This window comes from Delphinapterus leucas, chromosome 18 (genome assembly GCF_059928025.1).
Source record: "Delphinapterus leucas isolate spDelLeu-1000000601 "Yukka" chromosome 18, BTC_Dleu_Yukka2, whole genome shotgun sequence".
NCBI lineage: Eukaryota > Metazoa > Chordata > Mammalia > Artiodactyla > Monodontidae > Delphinapterus > Delphinapterus leucas.
The window spans coordinates 54,664,947-54,686,399 of NC_143146.1; the positions used below are offsets into that span (position 1 = coordinate 54,664,947).

At 40.4% G+C, this 21,453-nt stretch overlaps 1 protein-coding gene across 3 annotated transcripts in view; it reads right to left on the bottom strand.

Moving 5' to 3' along the window:
* The window catches only part of VWA8 (von Willebrand factor A domain containing 8), a 364,128-nt gene that overhangs the window by 287,423 nt on the left and 55,252 nt on the right, over positions 1-21,453 (bottom strand). For all 3 annotated transcript variants that reach the window (XR_016388682.1, XM_022574923.2, XM_022574922.2), the window contains exons 5-9: positions 8,749-8,916; positions 3,670-3,834; positions 3,036-3,085; positions 2,219-2,327; positions 103-207 (exon numbers count right to left, since the gene is read on the bottom strand). Coding sequence is in view for 2 of the 3 variants with exons in the window: in XM_022574923.2 (XP_022430631.1) it covers positions 103-207; positions 2,219-2,327; positions 3,036-3,085; positions 3,670-3,834; positions 8,749-8,916 (597 nt within the window). In the remaining variant the exon portion in view is untranslated. The remainder of the gene's footprint in view (positions 1-102; positions 208-2,218; positions 2,328-3,035; positions 3,086-3,669; positions 3,835-8,748; positions 8,917-21,453) is intronic.

Genomic DNA, 21,453 nt, shown 5'->3' on the forward strand with positions numbered 1-21,453 from the left:
ATTGTTATTGGAGTATAATTGCTCTACAATGGTGTGTTAGTTTCTGCTTTATAACAAAGTGAATCAGCTATACACATACATATATCCCCATCAGATACTTACTTTTAAAACAACTTCCACAGCCATCTTCCCTTCATGTCCTAGTAAAACAGTGTATGGGTAAAGCCACCGGATTGCATGTTCGATGGACATCATAGGAAAGGAATCCTATTTAGGAGGAAAAATGCATAGGAATGAAGAACACCTAAAATAATCACAGAAAATTTAACCAAAATGTACATATGACATTGAAATTGCATTATAAACAATACCCAATAAGTTTCTCCTGTTTTCCAGAAGTCTACAAAGGCAAATATTCATTGTTTCCTCTTCTTGTTCCACACCCTTTCCCTTGGTAAACTCACCCACTCTCATCTTTCAGCTGCCGTGTATGTGTTGATGGCTCCCATGTCTCTGTCTCCAGTCCTGACCTTTTTCTTGAGCTCTAGACCTAAACTCTCAATTGCCCATTAGATGTGACTATACGGATGCCCCATAGACTCCCATTCAGCATGTCTGAAACTACATGTCTGAACACACTTCCCTATCCTACTCATTCCAAAGTACCTTCTCTTTTTCCTCTACTCCTAATCTGAGTTAATCTCATCCACATACTCCTAGCTTCACTGTTATAACTACAGAGTTAGAAAGTGTTCATTATCCTCAAATCCTTCCCCCCAAATTGCTTTCCCAATTCGGTTTACCCTACTTTAAAAAGTCTACTAACAAGGACAACTAGGGAAATTTCAATATGGACTGTCTATTAGATGGCATTACAGAATTATTGTTAACACGCTGAGGGGTGTGATAACGGTGTTCTGGTTATGTAGAAGAATGTTCTAATTCTTAGAAGTTGCATACTGAAGTACTTAAGAATACTGACTACAATTTACTTTCAGAATTGTTTAGAAAAAAAATGAGAAAGTGCAAACAAAAGTGGCAACATGTTAAAAGTTGGTGATTCTAGTTAAACGGATTATGGATTTACGTTTTGCTATTTTTGAACTTCTTCTTAGATCTGAGAATTGTCAAAGTAAAAAGTTCCAAGGAAAAAACAAAAAGAATGAAAAGTAGAAGATGTGATAAGTAGGAGGAAAAATGCTGTTCCAGATGTATAGAACAGTGTAAACAATACCTGGGAAACCTAACACCCTGACCCTCAGGAAACGTAAAATAAAAAGCAACAAGAGATTAAAAATAAGTCTCTTGTCTAAGTGCTGTCACTACTACCTTGGATTATGCTTTCCTTAGCAGAGTCTCCTACCTGTTCCCTGTGCATCCACGCTCCCCCCACCTCACCTCGCTGCCAGCAGAGGTGTCTTCCTCCAACATATATCTGATTGCCACACATCCCATCTACTTAATAATGTCTAATGGGCCACTTCTTCCACACCAGAAAATACAGACAACTTCACTCACCATGCAAAACACTTCACAATAAGGTCCTAACCTTTCTCTTTGGCACACATGCTTGCTCCAGTGATACAATTTATTATCATTCTCCGAAAAACACACCAGGCCCTTTTGTGATTTAACACCTTTGGCCCATGCTGTTCCCTCTGCCTAGGGAACACTCCAGACGCTACTGTCATGACCTTCGTGAAACTGTGGTGGACAACGTCTGTTTTCCACCAAATCCCCTCACCCATTTTCCTCCTTCGTGTGCCTCCCAGCTTTCCCTTCCAACAGCCAGCTGCTGCAGGTCTTTCCAAGAAAACTGCCCTTGAGCTCCTGGAGCCAGCTTGGCTCCCAGAATGGGAGAGCAGCTAGTGCCTGGGAATGTGTGCCCCCTGGGACGATTCCTAACCAGTGAGACTGACGGTGCTGAGTGCAAAAGTCCCAGCTCCCCTGCCTCAGGTTGGGGCGAGTCTGAGGCACGACTTACACTGCCGCAGACCTCTGCATGATCAGGTAGAAGTCCTCCTTCCCGCTGTGGAACTTTCACCTGAGCTGCATGTCTACCTCCCCCCGTCCAAGGCTGTAAGCTCTTTAAGGACTCAGAACACATCACTGGTCCCTGCACAGTTTCCTGGGCTGCACAGCAAATTAATCTCAGGCCTTGCAATATTTATAGAGGAGTATAACGAGGCAAATGGAAATGATTAATCTCCAAGGGTTAACTTTTAAGTTTTCTTTGCCACATTTGGGTATACCAGTCATTAATTTATTTTATACATACCAGGATTTGAACTGCAGCTGGTAAACTATCTAAAGGAAAATCTGGAAGTCCAAGAGTAGAAGATTCTTGGGAACAGAGAGTGGTGGCAAAGGATAAGAGTTGAGAAATTCTAGGGGAAAACAAGAAGTGATACTAAATTTTATTCTAATAGTTATAATACATAAAATCTGTTACATATAAAATAGCTGGGCCAATTTAATAAATTGAAAAAGTTGACATCCACTATTTAATTCTTAGGGAATAGTTCCATATTATAATATTCCATTTCAAACTCAAGCTGATTAGGTTCACAGATAGATTTCTTAAATCTGTCCCAATATGTGAGGTTTTTCATAACCTGGCCCAAAATTACTCTGCCAGCGTCACCTCCCACCTTTTTCAACCTAAGTCCAAACTCCAGCCTCCGGGAGCTTTTCACAGACCCAAGAATAAGGCATATATTCTCATGCCATGCTTTAAAAACTTTTTCTTAGAATTCCTTAATTCCATTCTCTATCAGTCAAAAGCCTACTCATTCTTTAGGACCCATCTCAAATGGCCCTTATAAAGTCTCAACCACAACATCCCCCAATACTCTGAAATTATGGCCCTTACCACACTGTTAAAGTAAGGTATTTATACACATATCTGTAAACTCTACTAGATCTTGAGTTTCTTGCATCAAAGACCATGTCTTATTAACTTTATCATTAGCTGGCTCCATAGCTACTGAAAAATTCTTCAAACAGTTGTTGAATGAATGAATGAATCAGTTGATCAATGAATGGGCAAAACAAATTCAATGTTAAGTGTCCATATATGTATCTGAAATACTTACTTCTCAGCAGAAACATTGGCTCCAACTGAATACAACAGTTTAAGTTGGTCCTAAAATAACATAAAACATATCAAATTGATTAATAAGGGATGTAACAGATTAAATGCAAATGTTTGACAGACATAATTCAACCTTTTAATTAATCAGACACTATGTAATTAATAGCAAAAAATCATTTCTTGATACATGTCATTTCTAAAAGAAGAGCTGGTCTTTTAAAAAAATCTTTCAGACAAATAATACCACAATAACTTTTCTTTCTAGTTTCCAGAGATTTTCTTTACCTTTGTATCCATTTTTCTTTCCATCAACTACTGAGGGGGACATCTACAAACACAGTAACATTTTTATAGTAACTGAATTTATTATAAACAGGAAAACTATTTAAAAAATAAATTATCCTTAAGGGAAGAGGGGCAAGATAGAAGAGGGATATAAGCTACTATGTATAAAATAAGCTACAAGCACAGGGAATGTAGCCAATATTTTAGAATAACTTTAAATGAAGTATAATCTATGAAAATATCGAATCACTATGTTGAACACCTGAAACTAATATTGTAAGTCAACTATACTTCAATTAAAAATAAATAAAAATTTTAAAATAAAATAAATTATCCTTGTTCCTACTTACCTGGAAGGGTAGATAATAAATATCTCTGGCTTGAAATCGAGACCGGAGCGGGGGATCTAATGGATTCCCAGAGTACCTAGGTACTGGCAAGCCCAAGGCGATCACTCGGAAATCTTCACTAACTCGGACAATCTTCCAAGCATCCAATTCTGTTTTGGTATGATTCTAAAACAGTAAGAAATCAAAAATTACAGCATAATGATAGAGATCACAACTGCAAGAGTCAGGCTAAGGAATTTATGTCCTGACTGCTGGGTAAACTGTATTGGAGAACGCTCTTGAAGCCAAACTGTCAAGGAAAGGAGCAAAGTGGAATTAGGAACAGGATACCAGGGAAGGCTCACAGAATGAAGACTGGTGTTTGAAAGGAGAAGCATCCAGGAACAAAGGCGATGTGGGTCAGATCTCTAAACCCTAGTCAATAACACAAAGGAACAGTTGGAAGAGCAAGGAAAATAAACTGGTTTCAAGCTAGAAGTTGTAAAAGGGTAGTTCTAGAGGGGTAGACCACCAGCAGAGCAGAGACTGCCCAGGGACCTTCAATAAATAACTATGTTTATGGATATATTTCTACCAAGGTATATTAATAATAATAAGTAACATTCTTTGAAAACTTAATACATGATAAGCACTTTCCATGAATTTTTCTCATTTATTTTTCACCACAATCCCAATAGACATTTAATTCCTTTTCATGGATGAATAAACTGACGTTCAAAGGAGTTACATAACTTGCCCACATTCCTGCAACTACTATTTGGTGGAGCTGAGACCGGAAACAGCGTAGGTTTCGGAGTCACAAATCCTGGCTCTAGTGCTTGGTGCACATTCTAGCTAAGTGACCAAAAACTTGTTATCATACCCTCTGAGCCTCAATTTTCTTATCTATAAAGTGGAAAGAATACCACCGATATTACTATGGCTGTTACGAAAGTTAAACGTGATAATGCATGTGAAAATGAAAGTAACTGGTCCACAGCAGTCACCTGTTAAACGTCATACCTTCCTTCTCTGCCTGACCCTTCCAATGTTTCTTCACTGTTCTTCAGCCTTTGAAGAGCCCCCCAGTCCCTTGCTGTTGTCCTCTTTATACCCTCTTATGTCACGGCATCTAAAGACTTCATTGCACTTACTAATTCAACAAACAGTCATTGAGCATCTACCATGTGCCAGGCATTGTTCTAAAGTTTGAGATGACAACAATGACAAAATTCCTGGCCTAGTGAAAGTATGATCTAGTAGAGGGAGGCAGACAATGAGCTAAAAACATAAGTAAATAAATCATGTGGGATATTAGAAGACTCTGTGGAAAAATATAGAGCAGAGTAAAGGAGTATGGGGGCAGAGGGCACATTGAAGTATTTAATAAAAGGGTGAGGGCAGGCTTCATTGGTAATACAGGCAGACCTCGGAGATACTGCAGGTTCGGTTTCAGACCACCACAATAAAACACATATCGCAATAAAGTGAGTCACAAAAATTGTTTGGTTTTCCAGTTCGTACAAAAGTTACGTTTACACTACACTGTAGTCTATGAAGTATGCAATAGTGTTATGTCTAAAAAATGCACATACCTTAATTTAAAAATATTTTATTGCTAAAAAATGCTAACCATCTTCTGAGCCTTCAGTGAACGGTCAGCTTTGCAGTGGTAGAGGATCTTGCCTCGGTGTTGGTGGCTGCTGAAGGCTGGGATGGCCATGGCAGTTCCCTAAAATAAGGCCACAGTGAAGCTCACCGCATCAATCGACTCTCTGTAGCAGGCACTTCTGTTTGATAGTATTTGACCTACAGTAGAACTTCCTTCAAAATTGGAGTCAATCCGGGCTTCCCTGGTGGCGCAGTGATTGAGAGTCCGCCTGCCGATGCAGGGGACATGGGTTCGTGCCTCGGTCCGGGAAGATCCCACATGCCGTGGAGCGGCTGGGCCCGTGAGCCATGGCTGCTGAAACTGCACGTCTGGAGCCTGTGCTCTGCAACGGGAGAGGCTGCAACAGTGAGAGGCCCGTGTACCGCAAAAAAAAAAAAATTGGAGTCAATCCTCTCGAACCCTGCTTCTGTTTTATCAACTAAGTTTATGTTCTGAATTCTAAATCATATGTTGTCATTTTAACAACCTTCACAGCATCTTCATCAGGAGCAGATTCCAACTCAAGAAACCATTTTCTTTGCTCATCCATAGCAAGCAGCTCCTCATCTGTTAAAGTTTTATCCTGAGATTGCAGCAGTTCAGTCACATCTTTAGGCTCCACTTCTAATTCTATTTTTCTTGCTATTTCTGTCACCTCTGCAGTTACCTCCTCCACTGAACTCTTGAACATCTCAAAGTCATCTATGAGAGTTGGAGTCAACTTCTTCCAAACTCCTGTTAACGTTGATATTTTGATCTCTTCCTATGAATCATAAATGCCCTTAATGGCATCTACAGTAGCAAATCCTTTCCAGAAGGTTTGCCCAGATATGTCAGAGGAATTACTATGGCAGCTATACCCTTACAAAATGTATTGCTTAAATAATAAGACTTGAAAGTCGAAATTACTCCTTGATCCATGGACTGCAGAATGAATGTTGTGTTAGTAGGCATGAAAACAATGTGAATTTCATCATACATCTCCATCAGAGCTCTTGGGTGACCAGACGCATTGTCAATGAACAGTAATATTTTGAAAGGAATTTTTTTTTCTGAGCAGTAGGTCTCAACAGTGAGCTTAACAATAAACCATGCTGTAAACAGATGTGCTATCATCCAGGCTTTGTTGTTCCATTTATAGAGCACAGGCAGAGAAGATGTAACATAATTCTTAAAGGCCCTAGGATTTTCAGAATGGTAAATAAACATTAGCTTCAACTTAAAGTCACCAGCTGCAGTAGCCCCTAACAAGAGAGTCAGCCTGTCCTTTGAAGCTCTGAAGACAGACATCGACTTCTCTCCAGCTATGAAAGTCCTAGATGGCCTCTTCTTCCAATAAGAGGCTGTTTCATCTACACAGAATCTCTGATGTTTGGTGTAGCCACCTTCATTAATTATCTGAGCTAAATCTTATGGATAACTTGCTACAGCTTCTACATAAGCACTTGCTGCTTCACTTTGCAGTTTTATGTTATGGACACAGCTTCTTTCCTTAAACCTCATGAACCAACCTCTGCTAACTTCAAATTTTTCTTCTGCAGTTTCCTCACCTCTCTCAGCCTTCAAAGAATTGAAGAGAGTTAGGACCTTCCTCTGGATTAGGCTTTGGCTTAAGAGAATGTTGTGGCTGGTGTGATCTTCTATCCAGACCACTAAAATTTTCTTCAGCAATAAGGCTGTTTCTCTTTCTTACTATCTGTGTGTTCACAGAGTAACACTTTTACTTTCCTGCATGAACTTTTCCTTTGCATTCACAACTTGGCTAACTGGCGCAAGAGGCCAAGCTTTTGGCCTGTCTCAGCTTTCAACATGCCTTCCTCATTAAGCTTAATCACTTCTAGCTTTTTTTTGTTTTGTTTGTTTGTTTGTTTGTTTTTGCGGTACGCGGGCCTCTCACTGTTGTGGCCTCTCCCGTTGCGGAGCACAGGCTCCGGACGCGCAGGCCCAGCGGCCATGGCTCGTGGGCCCAGCCACTCCACAGCATGTGGGATCTTCCCGGACCGGGGCACGAACCCGTGCCCCCTGCATCAGCAGGCGGACTCTCAACCACTGCGCCACCAGGGTAGCCCCACTTCTAGCTTTTGATGTAAAGTGAGAGACAAGTGACTTTTCCTTTCACTTGAACACTTAGAGGCCACTGCAGGATTATTAATTGCCCTAATTTCAATATTGTTGTGTCTCAGGGAATAGGGAGGCCCAAGAAGAGGGACACAGAGTGGGGAATGAACAGCTGATCAGTGGAGCTGTCAGAACACACATTTATTGATGAAGTTCACCATCTTACATGGGTGTGGTTCGAGGAGCCCCAAAACAACTGCAACAGTAACGTCAAAGATCAGTGATCACAGATCACCATAACAAATATAATAACAATGAAAAAGTTTGAAATATTGTTACAATTACCAAAATGCAACACAGAGACATGAAGTAAGCAAATGCTGTTAGAAAAATGGTGCCCATCGATTTGCTTGATGCAGGGTTGCCACAAACCTTCAATTCGTAAATAACGCCATATCTGCAAAGCACACTAGAGCGAAATGTAACAAGGTATGCCTGTATTACATTTGAGCAAGGACTTGAAAGGGATAGAGGAATGAGCCAGGCAGATATCTGGGAGAAAACCATTCCAGAAGAGCAAAGTGCCCGTGCAAAGCACTGATAAGATAGGATAATGCATATCCAGCAGTTTATGGTACAATAAAAAGAATACTAGCAGCTGCAGTGGAATGAAAAAGGAGAATAGAAGGAGATAAGGCCAAAGAGGCAGTAATGGCCCATATCACCCAAGACCCTGTATTCCATTGTGAGGATTTTAGATTATATTCTGAGTAGAGCAGGAAGGCATCAGAGGTTTATAGCAGAGGAACGACCTGTTCTGCCTCGTGGTTTAAAGCAATCACTAACTGCCCTGGGGGAGCCAGGATGGAAGCAGGGGTTCCAGTTGCGAAGCTCTTACAAACAACTCAGGCAGGCGATGCTGGTAGCTGGGACCTTCAGGGTATCTTTAAATATTTTACTCATTTCTGTCAATATCTACTGGGCTTTGAGCTTCTTGAACCCAACAAGTGGACTTTATTCAGCTTTGTCTTCCTGGTGCCCAGCACAGTCTAGAAGCTAGACTTAGGCTTGTTGAGAGAAAGAAGAGAAGGGAAAAAGAAGATGGAAAAGGAGGGAGAAAGGGAAGAAGAATTAAAAGGAGAAAAGAGAGAAAGAAAGAATAGTTATTAGATAGGCAAACAGAAGTAAAAATCTGGGAGGTCTTCTAACGTGATGTGGAAAACAGAAGAGCCATACGAAACTGCAAACGCATGACTGACTTCAGGCGGTTGTCCAAGATATGCGCCACCTAAACATGTGTCCGCGTTCTGACACAATCATGTCTTATACAACAAATGGCCAACCCACAGCTCAACAGCTAAGACAAAGCAGTCAAATTTTTCTTTTCTTACTTGGAGAAGTTTGTCGTAACGCTCGGCAGACATCAGGAAGCGTCCATCTTCAAGCTGCATCTCCCTATTTTCCAGCAAGTTGTTCAAAACAGGAAGAACATTCCTCTCCACCTTCTCCAAGCCTTCCAAAACGAGAGTTCTACCTTCTGTGGCTGCACGAACTGCACACTATTTCCAAGAAACAAAAGCAATATGAGACTATCAAACACAGGGGAGCATGGCCTGATTTTACTTGTAATGCAAATTAAACTGTGGTTCTTATTATAGGGACCGGGAGTCAGGAAAGCTGGGTTCTAGATCATAGTTTTGCTTTTCCGGCCAATATGATATTAAGCAAGTAATTTTCTCTCTTTAGGCCTGCTTTCCCATTTGTAAAATGAAGTGATTAGAAGAGGTGATCTCTAAGGCTCCTTTCAGATGTAAATTTTATTTAAAAAAATTTTTTTAACATCTATATTGGAGTATAACTGCTTTACAATGGTGTGTTAGCTTCTGCTGTATAACAAAGTGAATCAGCTATATGTATACATATATCCCCATATCTCCTCCCTCTTGCGTCTCCCTCCCACCCTCCCTATCCCACCCCTCTAGGTGGTCACAAAGCACCCAGCCGATCTCCCTGTGCCATGTGGCTACTTCCCATTTCAGCTGTAACATTTTAGATATATCCCCAATGAAACAGAAAACTAAGAGCTATCTTTGGATCAGTAATGCAATTAAGGAAGCAGATTACTTAACTATTGATAGAAACGAGAAATGAAGATTACAATCTGTCCTATCAAGATTTTTGTGAAGATCAGATAAACTAGGTGAGAACACGTGCAGACTGTAAGGTTTTATTTTATTTATTTATTTTTAATTTTTTTTTAATTTCAGCTTTACTGAGGTATAATTGATGTGTAAATTTATAAGTTATTTGATTATAACACACTATTATTAACTATAACCCCATGCTGTACATTAGATCTTGAGAATTTATTCATCAAATAGCTAGAAGTTTGTACCCTTTGACCAACATGTTCCCACATCCCCCATTCCCTAGTCCCTGGTAACCACCATTCTAGTCTCTGTTTTCATGAGTTTGGCTGTTTTAGATTTTACATATAAGTGATATCATATGGTATTTGTTTTGCTTTTTTTTAAATAGAAAAATGCAAATCAAAACTACAATGAGATATCACCTCACACCAGTCAGAATGGCCATATCATCACAACACCTACAAACAATAAATGCTGGAGAGGGTGTGGAGAAAAAGGTACCCTCTTGCACGGTTGGTGTAAATGTAAATTGATACAGCCACTATGGAGAACAGTACGGAGGATCCCTAAAAAATTAAAAATAGAAATACCATGTGACCCAGCAATCCCACTACTGGGCATATACCTAGAGAAAACTATAATTCAAAGAGACACATGGACCCCAATGTTCATGGCAGCACTATTTATAATAGCCAGGACATGGAAACCACCTAAATGTCCATCAACAGAGGAATGGATAAAGAAGATATGGGTCAGAGGACCTCCAGGATGGCGGAGGAGTAAGATATGGAGATCATCTTTCTCCCCACAAATACATCAAAAATACATCTACGGGGCTTCCCTGGTGGCACAGTGGTTGGGAGTCCACCTGCCGATGCAGGGGACACAGGTTCGTGCCCCGATCCGGGAGGATCCCGCGTGCCGCGGGGCAGCTGGGCCCATGGGCCATGGCCGCTGGGCCTGCGTGTCCAGAGCCTGTGCTCCACGGCAGGAGAGGCCACAGCGGTGAGAGGCCCGCGCACTGCAAAAAAAAAAATCTACGTGTGATCCTGGCAGAAGACCTCAGACCTCCCAAAAGGCAAGAAACTCCCCACATACCTGGGTAGGGCAAAAGAAAAAAGAAAAAACAGAGACAAAAGAATAGGGACAGGACCTGAACCACTGGGAGAGAGCTGTGAAGGAGGAAAAGTTTCTACACACTATGAAGCCCCTTCACTGGCGGAGACGGGGGCTGGGTCGGGGGGAAGCTTCGGAGCCATGGAGGAGAGCACAGCAACAGGGGTGCGGAGGGCAAAGCGGAGAGATTCCTGCACAGAGGATCGGTGCGGACCAGCACTCACCAGCCCGAGAGGCTTGTCTGCTCACCCGCGGGGGTGGGCGGGGCTGGGAGCTGAGGCTCGGGCTTCGGAGGTCGGATCCCAGGGAGAAGACCGGGGTTGGCTGCGTGAACACAGCCTGAAGGGGCTAGTGTGCCACAGCTAGCAGGGAGGGAGTCCAGGAAAAACTCTGGAGCTGCCTAAGAGTCGAGAGACCATTGTTTCAGGGTGCGTGAGAAGAGGGGATTCAGGACACTGCGTAAATGAGCTTCAGAGAAGGGCACGAGCCACAGCTATCAGTGCGGACACCAGAGACGGGCATGAAATGCTAACACTGCTGCTGCAGCCACCAAGAATCCTGTGTGCAAGCACAGGTCACTATCCACACCTCCCCTCCCAGGAGTATGTGCAATCTGCCACTGCCAGGGTCCCGTGATCCAGCGACAAGTACCCAGAGAGAACACACAGCACGCTTCAGGCTGTTGCAAGGTCATGCCGGGCTCTGCCACCGCAGGCAGGCCCTGCATTCCGTACCCATCCTTGAGTGAGGCAGAGCCCCCTAATCAGCCGCTCCTTTAACCCCCTCCTGTCTGGGCGAACAACAGACACCACAGGGCAACCTACACGCAGAAGCAGGGCCAAATCCAAACCTGAACCCCAGGAGCTATGCAAACAAGAAGAGAAAGGGAAATTTCTCAGTGCAGGCCCAGGAGCAGAGGATGAAATCTTCACAATCAACTTGATGTACCCTGCATCTGTGGAATACCTGAACAGACAATGAATCATCCCAAAATTGAGGAAGTGGACTTTGGGAGCAGCTGTAGACCTGGGGTTTGCTGTATGCAACTGAATAGTTTATGATTTCTATGTTTATCTTAGTTTTAGTGCTTGCTATCATTGGTGGATTTCTTTATTGGTTTGGTTGATCTCTTCTTTTTTTTGTTTTAATAATTTAAAAAATTTTTTACTTTAATAAATTTATTTTATTCCTTGCTTGCTTGCTTTTTCTTCTCTCTTTTCTTCTGAGCTGCGTGGCTTACAGGGTCTTGGTACTCTGGCCTGGTGTCAGGTCTGAGCCGCTGAGTTGGGAGAGCCAAGTTCAGGACATTGGATCACCAGAGACCTCCCAGCCACACATAATATCAATCGGCGAGAGCTCTCCCAGAGATCTCCGTCTCAATGCTAAGACCCAGCTCCACTCAATAACCAGCAAGCTCCAGTGCTGGACACCACATGCCAAACAACTAGCAAGACAGGAACACAACCCCACCCATTAGTAGAGAGGCTGCCTAAAATCATACTAAGTTCACACACACCAAAACACACCACCGGACATGGTCCTGCCCACCAGAAAGACAAGATCCAGCCTCATCCACCAGAACACAGGCACTAGTCCCCTCCACCAGGAAGCCTACACAACCCACTGAACCAACCTTACCCACTGGGGGCAGACACCAAAAACAACGGGAACTACGAACCTGCAGCCTGTGAAACAGAGACCCCAAAACACAGTAAGTTAAGCAAAATGAGAAGACAGAGAAATATGCAGCAGATGAAGGAGCAAAGTAAAAACCCACCAGACCAAATAAATGGAGAGGAAATAGGCAGTCTGCCTGAAAAAGAATTCAGAGTTATGATAGTAAAGATGATCCAAAATCATGAAAATAGAATGGAGAAAATACAAGAAATGTTTAACAAGGACCTAGAAGGACTAAAGAGCAAACAAACAATGATGAACAGCACAACAAATGAAATTAAAAATTCTCTAGAAGGAATCAATAGCAGAATAACTGAGGCAGAAGACCAGATAAGGGACTGGGAAGAGAAAATATTGGAAATAACTACCACAGAGCTGAATAAAGAAAAAAGAATGAAAAGAATTGAGGAGAGTCTCAGAAACCTCTGGAAAAAACATTAAACACACCAACATTTGAATTATAGGGGTCCCAGAGGAAGAAGAGAAAAAGAAAGGGACTGAGAAAATATTTGAAGGGATAATAGTTGAAAACTTTCCTAATATGGGAAAGGAAAGAGTCAATCAAGTCGAGGAAGCACAGAGAGGCCAATACAGGATAAATCCAAGGAGAAACATGCCAAGACACGTGTTAATCAAACTATCAAAAATTAAATACACTGAAAAAATATTAAAAGCAGCAAGGGAAAAGCAATAAATAACATACAGGGGAAACCCCATAAGGTTAACAGCTGATCTTTCAGCAGAAACTCTGCAAACCAGAAGGGAGTGGCAGGACATATTTAAAGTGATGAAAGGGAAAAACCTACAACCAAGATTACTCTACCCAGCAAGAATCTCATTCAGATTCGATGAAGAAATTAAAACCTTTCCAGACAAGCAAAAGCTAAGAGACTTCAGCACCACCAAACCAGCTTTACAACAAATGCTAAAGGAACTTCTCTAGGCAGGAAACACAAGAGAAGGAAAAGACATACAATAACAAACCCAAAACAATTAAGAAAATGGTAATAGGAACATACATATCGATAATTACCTTAAATGTAAATGGATTAAATGCTCCAACCAAAAGGCACTGATTGGCTGAATGGATACAAAAACAAGACGCGCGTATATGCTCTACAACAGACCCACTTCAGACCTAGGGACACATACAGACTGAAAGTGAGAGGATGGAAAAAGATATTCCATACAAATGGGAATCAAAAGAAAGCTGGAGTAGCAATTCTCATATCAGACAAAATAGACTTTAAAATAAAGACAAGTACAAGAGACAGAGAGGACACTACATAATGATCAAGGGATCAATCCAAGAAGAAGATATAACAATTGTGAATATTTAAACACCCAACACAGGAGCAGCTCAATTCATAAGACAAATGCTAACAGCCATAAAAGGGGAAATCGACAGTAACACAATCCTAGTAGGGGACTTTAACACCCCACTTTCACCAATGGACAGATCATCCAAAATGAAAATAAATAAGGAAACACAAGGTTTAAATGACGCATTAAATAAAATGGACTTAATTGATTTTTATAGGACATTCCATCCAAAAACAACAGAATACACTTTCTTCTGAAGTGCTCGTGGAACATTCTCCAGGATAAACCATATCTTGGGTCACAAATCAAGCCTTGGTAAATTTAAGAAAATTGAAATTGTATCAAGTATCTTTTTGACCACAACGCTACGAGACTAGACATCAATTACATGAAAAAATCTGTAAAAATACAAACACGTGGAGGTTAAACAATACACTACTAAATAACCAAGAGATCACTGAAGAAATCAAAGAGGAAATCAAAAAATACCTAGAAACAAATGACAAAACATGACGACCCAAAACCTATGGGATGCAGCAAAAGCAGTTCTAAGAGGGAAGTTTATAGCAATACAAGCATAGCTCGACACAAGAAAAATCTCAAATAAACAACCTCACCTTACACCTAAAGCAATTAGAGAAAGAACAAAAAAAAAAAGCCCAGAAAGTTAACAGAAGGAAAGAAATCATAAAGATCACATCAGAAATAAATGAAAAAGAAATGAAGGAAATGATAGCAAAGATCAATAAAACTAAAAGCTGGTTCTTTGAGAAGATAAACAACAATTAGTCAGACTCATCAAGAAAAAAAGCAAGACTCACGTCAACAAAATTAGAAATGAAAATGGAGAAGTAACAACTGACACTGCAGAAATACAAAGGATCATGAGAGATTACTACAAGCAACTCTATGCCAATAAAATGGACAACCTGGAAGAAATGGACCAATTCTTAGAAAAGCACAACCGTCTGAGACTGAACCAGGAAGAAATAGGCAATATAAACAGACCAATCACAAGCACTGAAACTGAAACTGTGATTAAAAATCTTCCAACAAACAAAAGCCCAGGACCAGATGGCTTCACAGGAGAATTCTACCAATCATTTAGAGAAGAGCTAACACCTATCCTGCTCAAACTCTTCCAAACTATAGCAGAGGGAGGAACACTGGCAAACACATTCTACAAGGCCACCATCACCCTGATACCAAAACCAGACAAAGATGTCACAAGAAAAGAAAACTACGGGCCAATGTCACTGGTGAACAAAGACGCAAAAATCCTCAACAGAATACTAGAAAACAGAATCCAACAGCACATTAAAAGGATCATACACCATGATGAAGTAGGGTTAATCCCAGGAATGCAAGGATTCTTCAATATCCGCACATGAACCAATGTGATAAACCATGTTAACAAACTGAAGGATAAAAACCATATGATCATCTCAACAGATGCAGAAAATGCTTTTGACAAAATTCGCCACCCATTTGTGATAAAAACCCTCCAGAAAGTAGGCATAGAGGCTACCTACCTCACCATAATAAAGGCCATATATGACAAACCCACAGCCAGCTTCATTCTCAATGGTGAAAAACTGAAACCATTTCCACTAAGATCAGGAACAAGACAAGGTTGCCCACTCTCACCACTATTTTTCAACATAGTTTTGGATGTTTTAGCCATAGCAATCAGAGAAGAAAAAGAAATAAAAGGAATCCAAATGGGAAAAGAAGAAGTAAAGCTGTCACTGTTTTCAGATGACATGGTACAATACGAAGAGATTCCTAAAGATTCTACCAGAAAACTACTACAGCTAATCAATGAATCTGGTAAAGTAGCAGGACAAAAAATTGATGCACAGAAATTTCTTGCATTACTACACACTAATGATGAAAAATCTGAAAGTGAAATCAAGAAAACACTCCCATTTACCACTGCAATAAAAAGAATAAAATACCTAGGAATAAACCTACCTAAGGAGACAAAAGACCTGTATGCAGAAAACTATCAGACACTGATGAAAGTAATTAAAGATGATACAAACAGATGGAGAGATATACCATGTTATTGGATTGGAAGAATCCACACTGTGAAAATGACTACACTACCCAAAACAATCTACAGATTCAATGCAATCCCTATCAAACTACCAGTGGCATTTTTCACAGAACTAGAACAAAAAATTGCACACTTTGTATGGAAACACAAAAGACCCCGAATAGCCAAAGCAATCTTGAGAAAGAAAAACAGAGCTGGAGCAATCAGACTCCTGGACTTCAGACTATACTACAAAGCTACAGTAATCAAGACAGTATGGCACTGGCACAAAAACAGAAATATAGATCAATGGAACAGGATAGAAAGCCCAGAGATGAACCCACACACATATGGTCACCTTATCTTTGATAATGGAAGCAAGACTATACAATGGAGAAAAGACAGCTTATTCAATAAGTACTGCTGGGAAAACTGGACAGCTACATGTAAAAGAATGGAATTAGAACACTCCCCAACACCATACACAAAAAGAAACTCAAAATGGATTAAAGACCTAAATGTAAGGCCAGACACTATCAAACTCTTTGTGAAAAACATAGGCAGAACACTCTAAGACATAAATCACAGAAAGATCCTTTTTGACCCACCTCCTAGGGAAATGGAAATAAAAACAAAAATAAACAAATGGGACCTAATGAAACTTAAAACATTTTGCATAACAAAGGAAACCATAAACTAGACCAAAAGACAGCCCTCAGAATGGGAGAATATATTTGTAAATGAAGCAACTGACAAAAGATTAGTCTCCAAAATTTACGAGCAGCTAACGCAGCTCAATATCAATAAAACAAACAACCCAATCCAAAAATGGGCATAAGACCTTAATAGACATTTCTCCAAAAAAGATAATACAGACTGCCAACAAACACATGAAAGAATGCTCAACATCACTAATCATTAGAGAAATGCAAATCAAAACTACAATGAGGTATCACCTCACAACAGTCAGAATGGCCATCATCAAAAAATCTACAAACAATAAATGCTGTAGACGGTGTGGAGGAATAGGAACCCTCTTGCCCTGTTTGTGGGAATGTAAATTGATATATCCAGTATGGAAAACAGTATGGAGGTTCCTTAAAAAACTAAAAATAGAACTATCATATGACCCAGCAATCCCACTACTGGGCATATACCCTGAGAAACCGTAATTCAAAAAGGGTCATGTACCACAATGTTCACTGCAGTTCCATTTACCATAGCCAGGACATGGAAGCAACCTAAGTGTCCATCAACAGACGAATGGATAAAGATGTGGCACATATATACAATGGAATATTACTCAGCCATAAAAAGAAACGAAATTGAGTTATTTGTAGTGATGAGGTGGATGGACCTATAGTCTGTCATACAGAGTGAAATAAGTCAGAAAGAGAAAAACAAATACCGTATGCTAACACATATACATGGAATCTAAAAAAAAAAATGGTTATGAAGAACCTAGGGGCTGGAAAGGAATAAAGACACAGACGTAGAGAATGGACTTGAGGACAAAGGGAGGGATAAGGGTAAGCTAGGACAAAGTGAGAGAGTGGCACTGACATATATACACTACCAAACGTAAAATAGATAGCTAGTGGGAAGCAGCTGCATAGCACAGGGAGATCAGCTCGGTGCTTTGTGACCACCTAGAGGGGTGCGATAGGAAGGGTGGGAGGGAGACACGAGAGGGAGGGGATATGGTGATATATGTATACATATATAGTTGATTCACTTTGCTGTACAGTAGAAACTAACACAACATTGTAAAGCAACTATACTCCAATAAAAATTTTAAAAAAAGGAAAAAAAGACTGTGATGTTTTAAATGAGTCACCATCAAAATGGATTCAGATTTAGTGTCATGTTCGATGCTGACAACATTAACAACTTACCAAAACAGAAAAGAGTCAGGTTTTACATTGGCCTACAGCAGGTTGATCATAACCATAGTCCTATAAGTCTTCCAAGTTTAAGAAAATTAGAAATAGAGAAAAATAGGAAATAAAGTAGGCCCCAAATGGTAAGAAGCAGGAAAAATATAATTTTTTAAAAAGTACTGAAGATGTGAAAAAACTCTTTCTTTAACTGATAGATGCTGAACAAAATAGAAAAATCTACCTTTTGGTCAAAATGCTTGAAAATCTGCTTTAAAAAAAAAAAAAAGGAAATCTCGCGACTTCCCTGGTGGTCCTGTGGCTAAGTCTCCACGCTCCCAATGCAGGGGTCCCGGGTTCGATCCCTGGTCAGGGAACTAGATCCCGCATGCCGCAACTAGAGATCACGCATACCACAATTAAAGATCCCGCATGCCGCAACTAAAAGATCCCGCATGCGGCGATGAAGATCCCATGTGCTGCAACTAAGAGCTGGTGCAGCCAAATAGATAAATATTTAAAAAAAAAAAAAAAAGAAAACCTCAGTGACATTTCTCCTGTGTACTTAACAACATGACTAGGATTAATGCTGTTAAATTTATGTTATCGCTCTCTCCTTAGAAGTCTCCTTTTTTGGTCTTTATGGCACTGTATTCTCTTAAAAAAAAACTTTCTTTTCTGCTTGCCCATTCCATGTAGGTGGTGCCAGAACTACATCTTTAACCCCAAACTCTTCTTATTCTGTAAGGTCTGGCCTGAGTAATCATACTTAATCACATAGTTGCAACCACCACTGTTATGCTAACAACTCTCAACCTCAGGCTCCCCGCAAGCCCCACCACATAGTCCTGTCACATGGATGTCTCCAACCAGACTCTAGAAGCACCTCAGGCTCTCTTGTACAACACTGAACACATCAGATTTCCCCCCAAACCTTCTCTTTCTCTTATCTTTCTGTTTAAGGTGGGAGCACCATACACCCATGCCAGGTCCTCGATTCCTATCTCATCTCCTACATTCAATTTATCACCATGTCCTGCTGATTGGACTTCTTTAATATTTCTGGAACTCATTCCTTCTACCACTCCTCTAATTCAGGCCCTCCTTAAGTCTCAGATCTCCTCCCTTCTAAGCCCAAGCTCCTTAACTTAACATATATGTCTACCACAGTATGGCATTTATCATTCCAATACTTTTCCTGATATTAGTTGCCACACACGTGGTATTTGTATAACAGTGAACTGGTTGAGATTTCCCCCATGCTTATATATACCATACTGCTTTACTAGAAAAATCTGTCTGTTTTATACTGACCCCTTTGCTTAAAATTTAATTTTCCCTATAGTAATTCACTCCCAAACAATCTGAATATCTGAAGGGAGGAAAAAGACTATCTCTATTTTTTTTTAGAGACTAAATATACAAAGAAATTTCTCAAATAGCAAAGCATTGACTTTCCAACTGTGCAAAAAACACAGACATTGCTTAATCAAGCCTCCTTTTAATAAGCTGTTGAATTTTGCACTATATTGCAGAATTCATTTCAAGTGTCTATGTACTATCATAAAAAAATAAACTTTTATGAAAACCACAATTGGACTCAAGATGATCATCCTATTTTAAAAATAAGATCAATTCATGAATAAACCTACAAAACTGACTACCTTGTGGTAGCAGCTTTATTTTTTTTAAATGCATGGATAGAAGTGACTTAGTATCTCCTAAAGAACAAAAAAAATAAGAATCTCATTTTTGCTAGTTGAGAAAAGGACAAATTTATAGAAATGGCTTCCAGAACATTAAAAATAAAACATAAACTACTTCTTATAAAAATTCATGTTTCAAATAAGGTCTCAATTAAGCTTTCTTTCACAAGAATCTATTTACTCCAAGAAAACACAGCTCATAATAAAAAGAAACTCAGCTATATCTCAATTTAAAAAAAAAAAGAAAGAAAACTAAGTTATCACAACTTGTGGCAATATTATATTTAAAAAACTAAAATTTTTATCTATCTTAGTTATAGAACAGACTAAATATTGTATATAACTTTTTTTTTTTTTTTTTTTCGCGGTATGCGGGCCTCTCACTGTTGTGGCCTCTCCCGTTGCGGAGCACAGGCTCCAGACACGCAGGCTCAGCGGCCATGGCTCATGGGCCTAGCCGCTCCGCGGCATGTGGGATCTTCCCGGACCAGGGCACAAACCCGTGTCCCCTGTATCGGCAGGCAGACTCTCAACCACTGCACCACCAGGCAAGCCCTGTATTTAATTTTTAAACATTTCATAGAGATGACAATACATGTTTTCTGAGATGAAACTAGAGATATGTATATCAAAATTTAGTGGTTTCCCAACTGTGGGCCAGGAAAGACAAAATCTTGACAACATAGGACAACAGACACTGCATCTGCTTTTATTTACTCCAGGAGACCTTGGTCAATTATGCATTGCACCTTTCCAGAGGAATCTGGAATAAGCTACAGAGAGAGATCAGAAGCAGAAGTCAAATACACAAAGGATTCCTTTCATCTACCTTAATGGAGTTAGGTGCTGTGATCATATAGTTGAAAAGGAGTGATGGATAGAAAAAGACCTCTTGAAAACCTGATAAATAAATGCTGCACCTCTTCTCCAGAGTAAAATGCACACAGGTATATGTCTACAGTAGAGACCTCAAGTTAAGAACCTCTACTCTGAATGAGGGATAGAAATAGAAAGTCACGATTTGGCACACACCATAGTAATAACTGTTGGAAGCAACAATCATCAATGGATGGTAAAATTAGTGGGTAAGAGTATGATGAAAGGGCTTCCCTGGTGGCACAGTGGTTGAGAGTCCGCCTGCTGATGCAGGGGACACGGGTTCGTGCCCCGTTCCGGGAAGATCCCACATGCCACGGAGCAGCTGGGCCCGTGAGCCATGGCCGCTGAGCCTGCACGTCCGGAGCCTGTGCTCCGCAACGGGAGAGGCCACAACAGTGAGAGGCCCGCGTATCAGGAAAAAAAAAAAAAAAAAGGGTATGACGAGAAACAGGATATTTGCAAAGACTCAAGAAAATCTCCCCCAACAAGATATTTATAAGCGACAAAGGGAAAAAATAACACGGCAGTGAAGGAACCTGGTAGATACCACCTTAACCAAGTGATCAGTTAACATACAGCAATGAAATGTATCAACTTCACATTATTGCTAAAAAAAAAAAAAAAATGCATGATCTTAACCAAATCATGAGGAAACACCAGACAAACCCATACCGAGCAACATTCTACAAAATAACTGGCCATGAAGAGAAGAAGGGAGGGACCTGTTGATAGAAAGGGAGATGGAGCTGGGGACAGTGTAGCAGCAGTCATTTTTTTTAATGATGCAAAGACTTGAGCATATTCAAATGATTAGGAGGAGGAACTTTGTCTTTGACGATCACTCCTACCCTTCCAAGACTAGCTCTCTGTACTCTGACCTTATGGCATTCCCTCTCACCTCCTCCAAAACCTTCCGTCAACTATACCATATATCTTATTTGCATTTTCAGATTCCTTTTCTTCTACATACATGTCTGTACTTTAAGAAAATCTACAGTCTTCTGATACCTCTTAATATGCTCCCATTTTCTTCTCCTTTATTTTCAAGCCTCTTGAAAATAGTCCACATACTAACTGCCTCTAATAAGCATCCATCACCCTTATTTTACTGAAATTGCTCACTTGAAGGTACCAAAAATAAAACTGCCAAAAATCAAGCTTTTTCTTGATCTTTGTGTTCTCCTGTCCTTCAATCCTCTTCTGTTGATCCTCTCTTGTGCTTTATCTTCCATGAACATTTACCAGGTTGGTTTCCCCTTGGCTTTCCCCAGCCCTCCCTCTGCCTCCTGTCCTCTAAAAGGCAAGTGTTTCCCAAGATTTTATTCTTAAC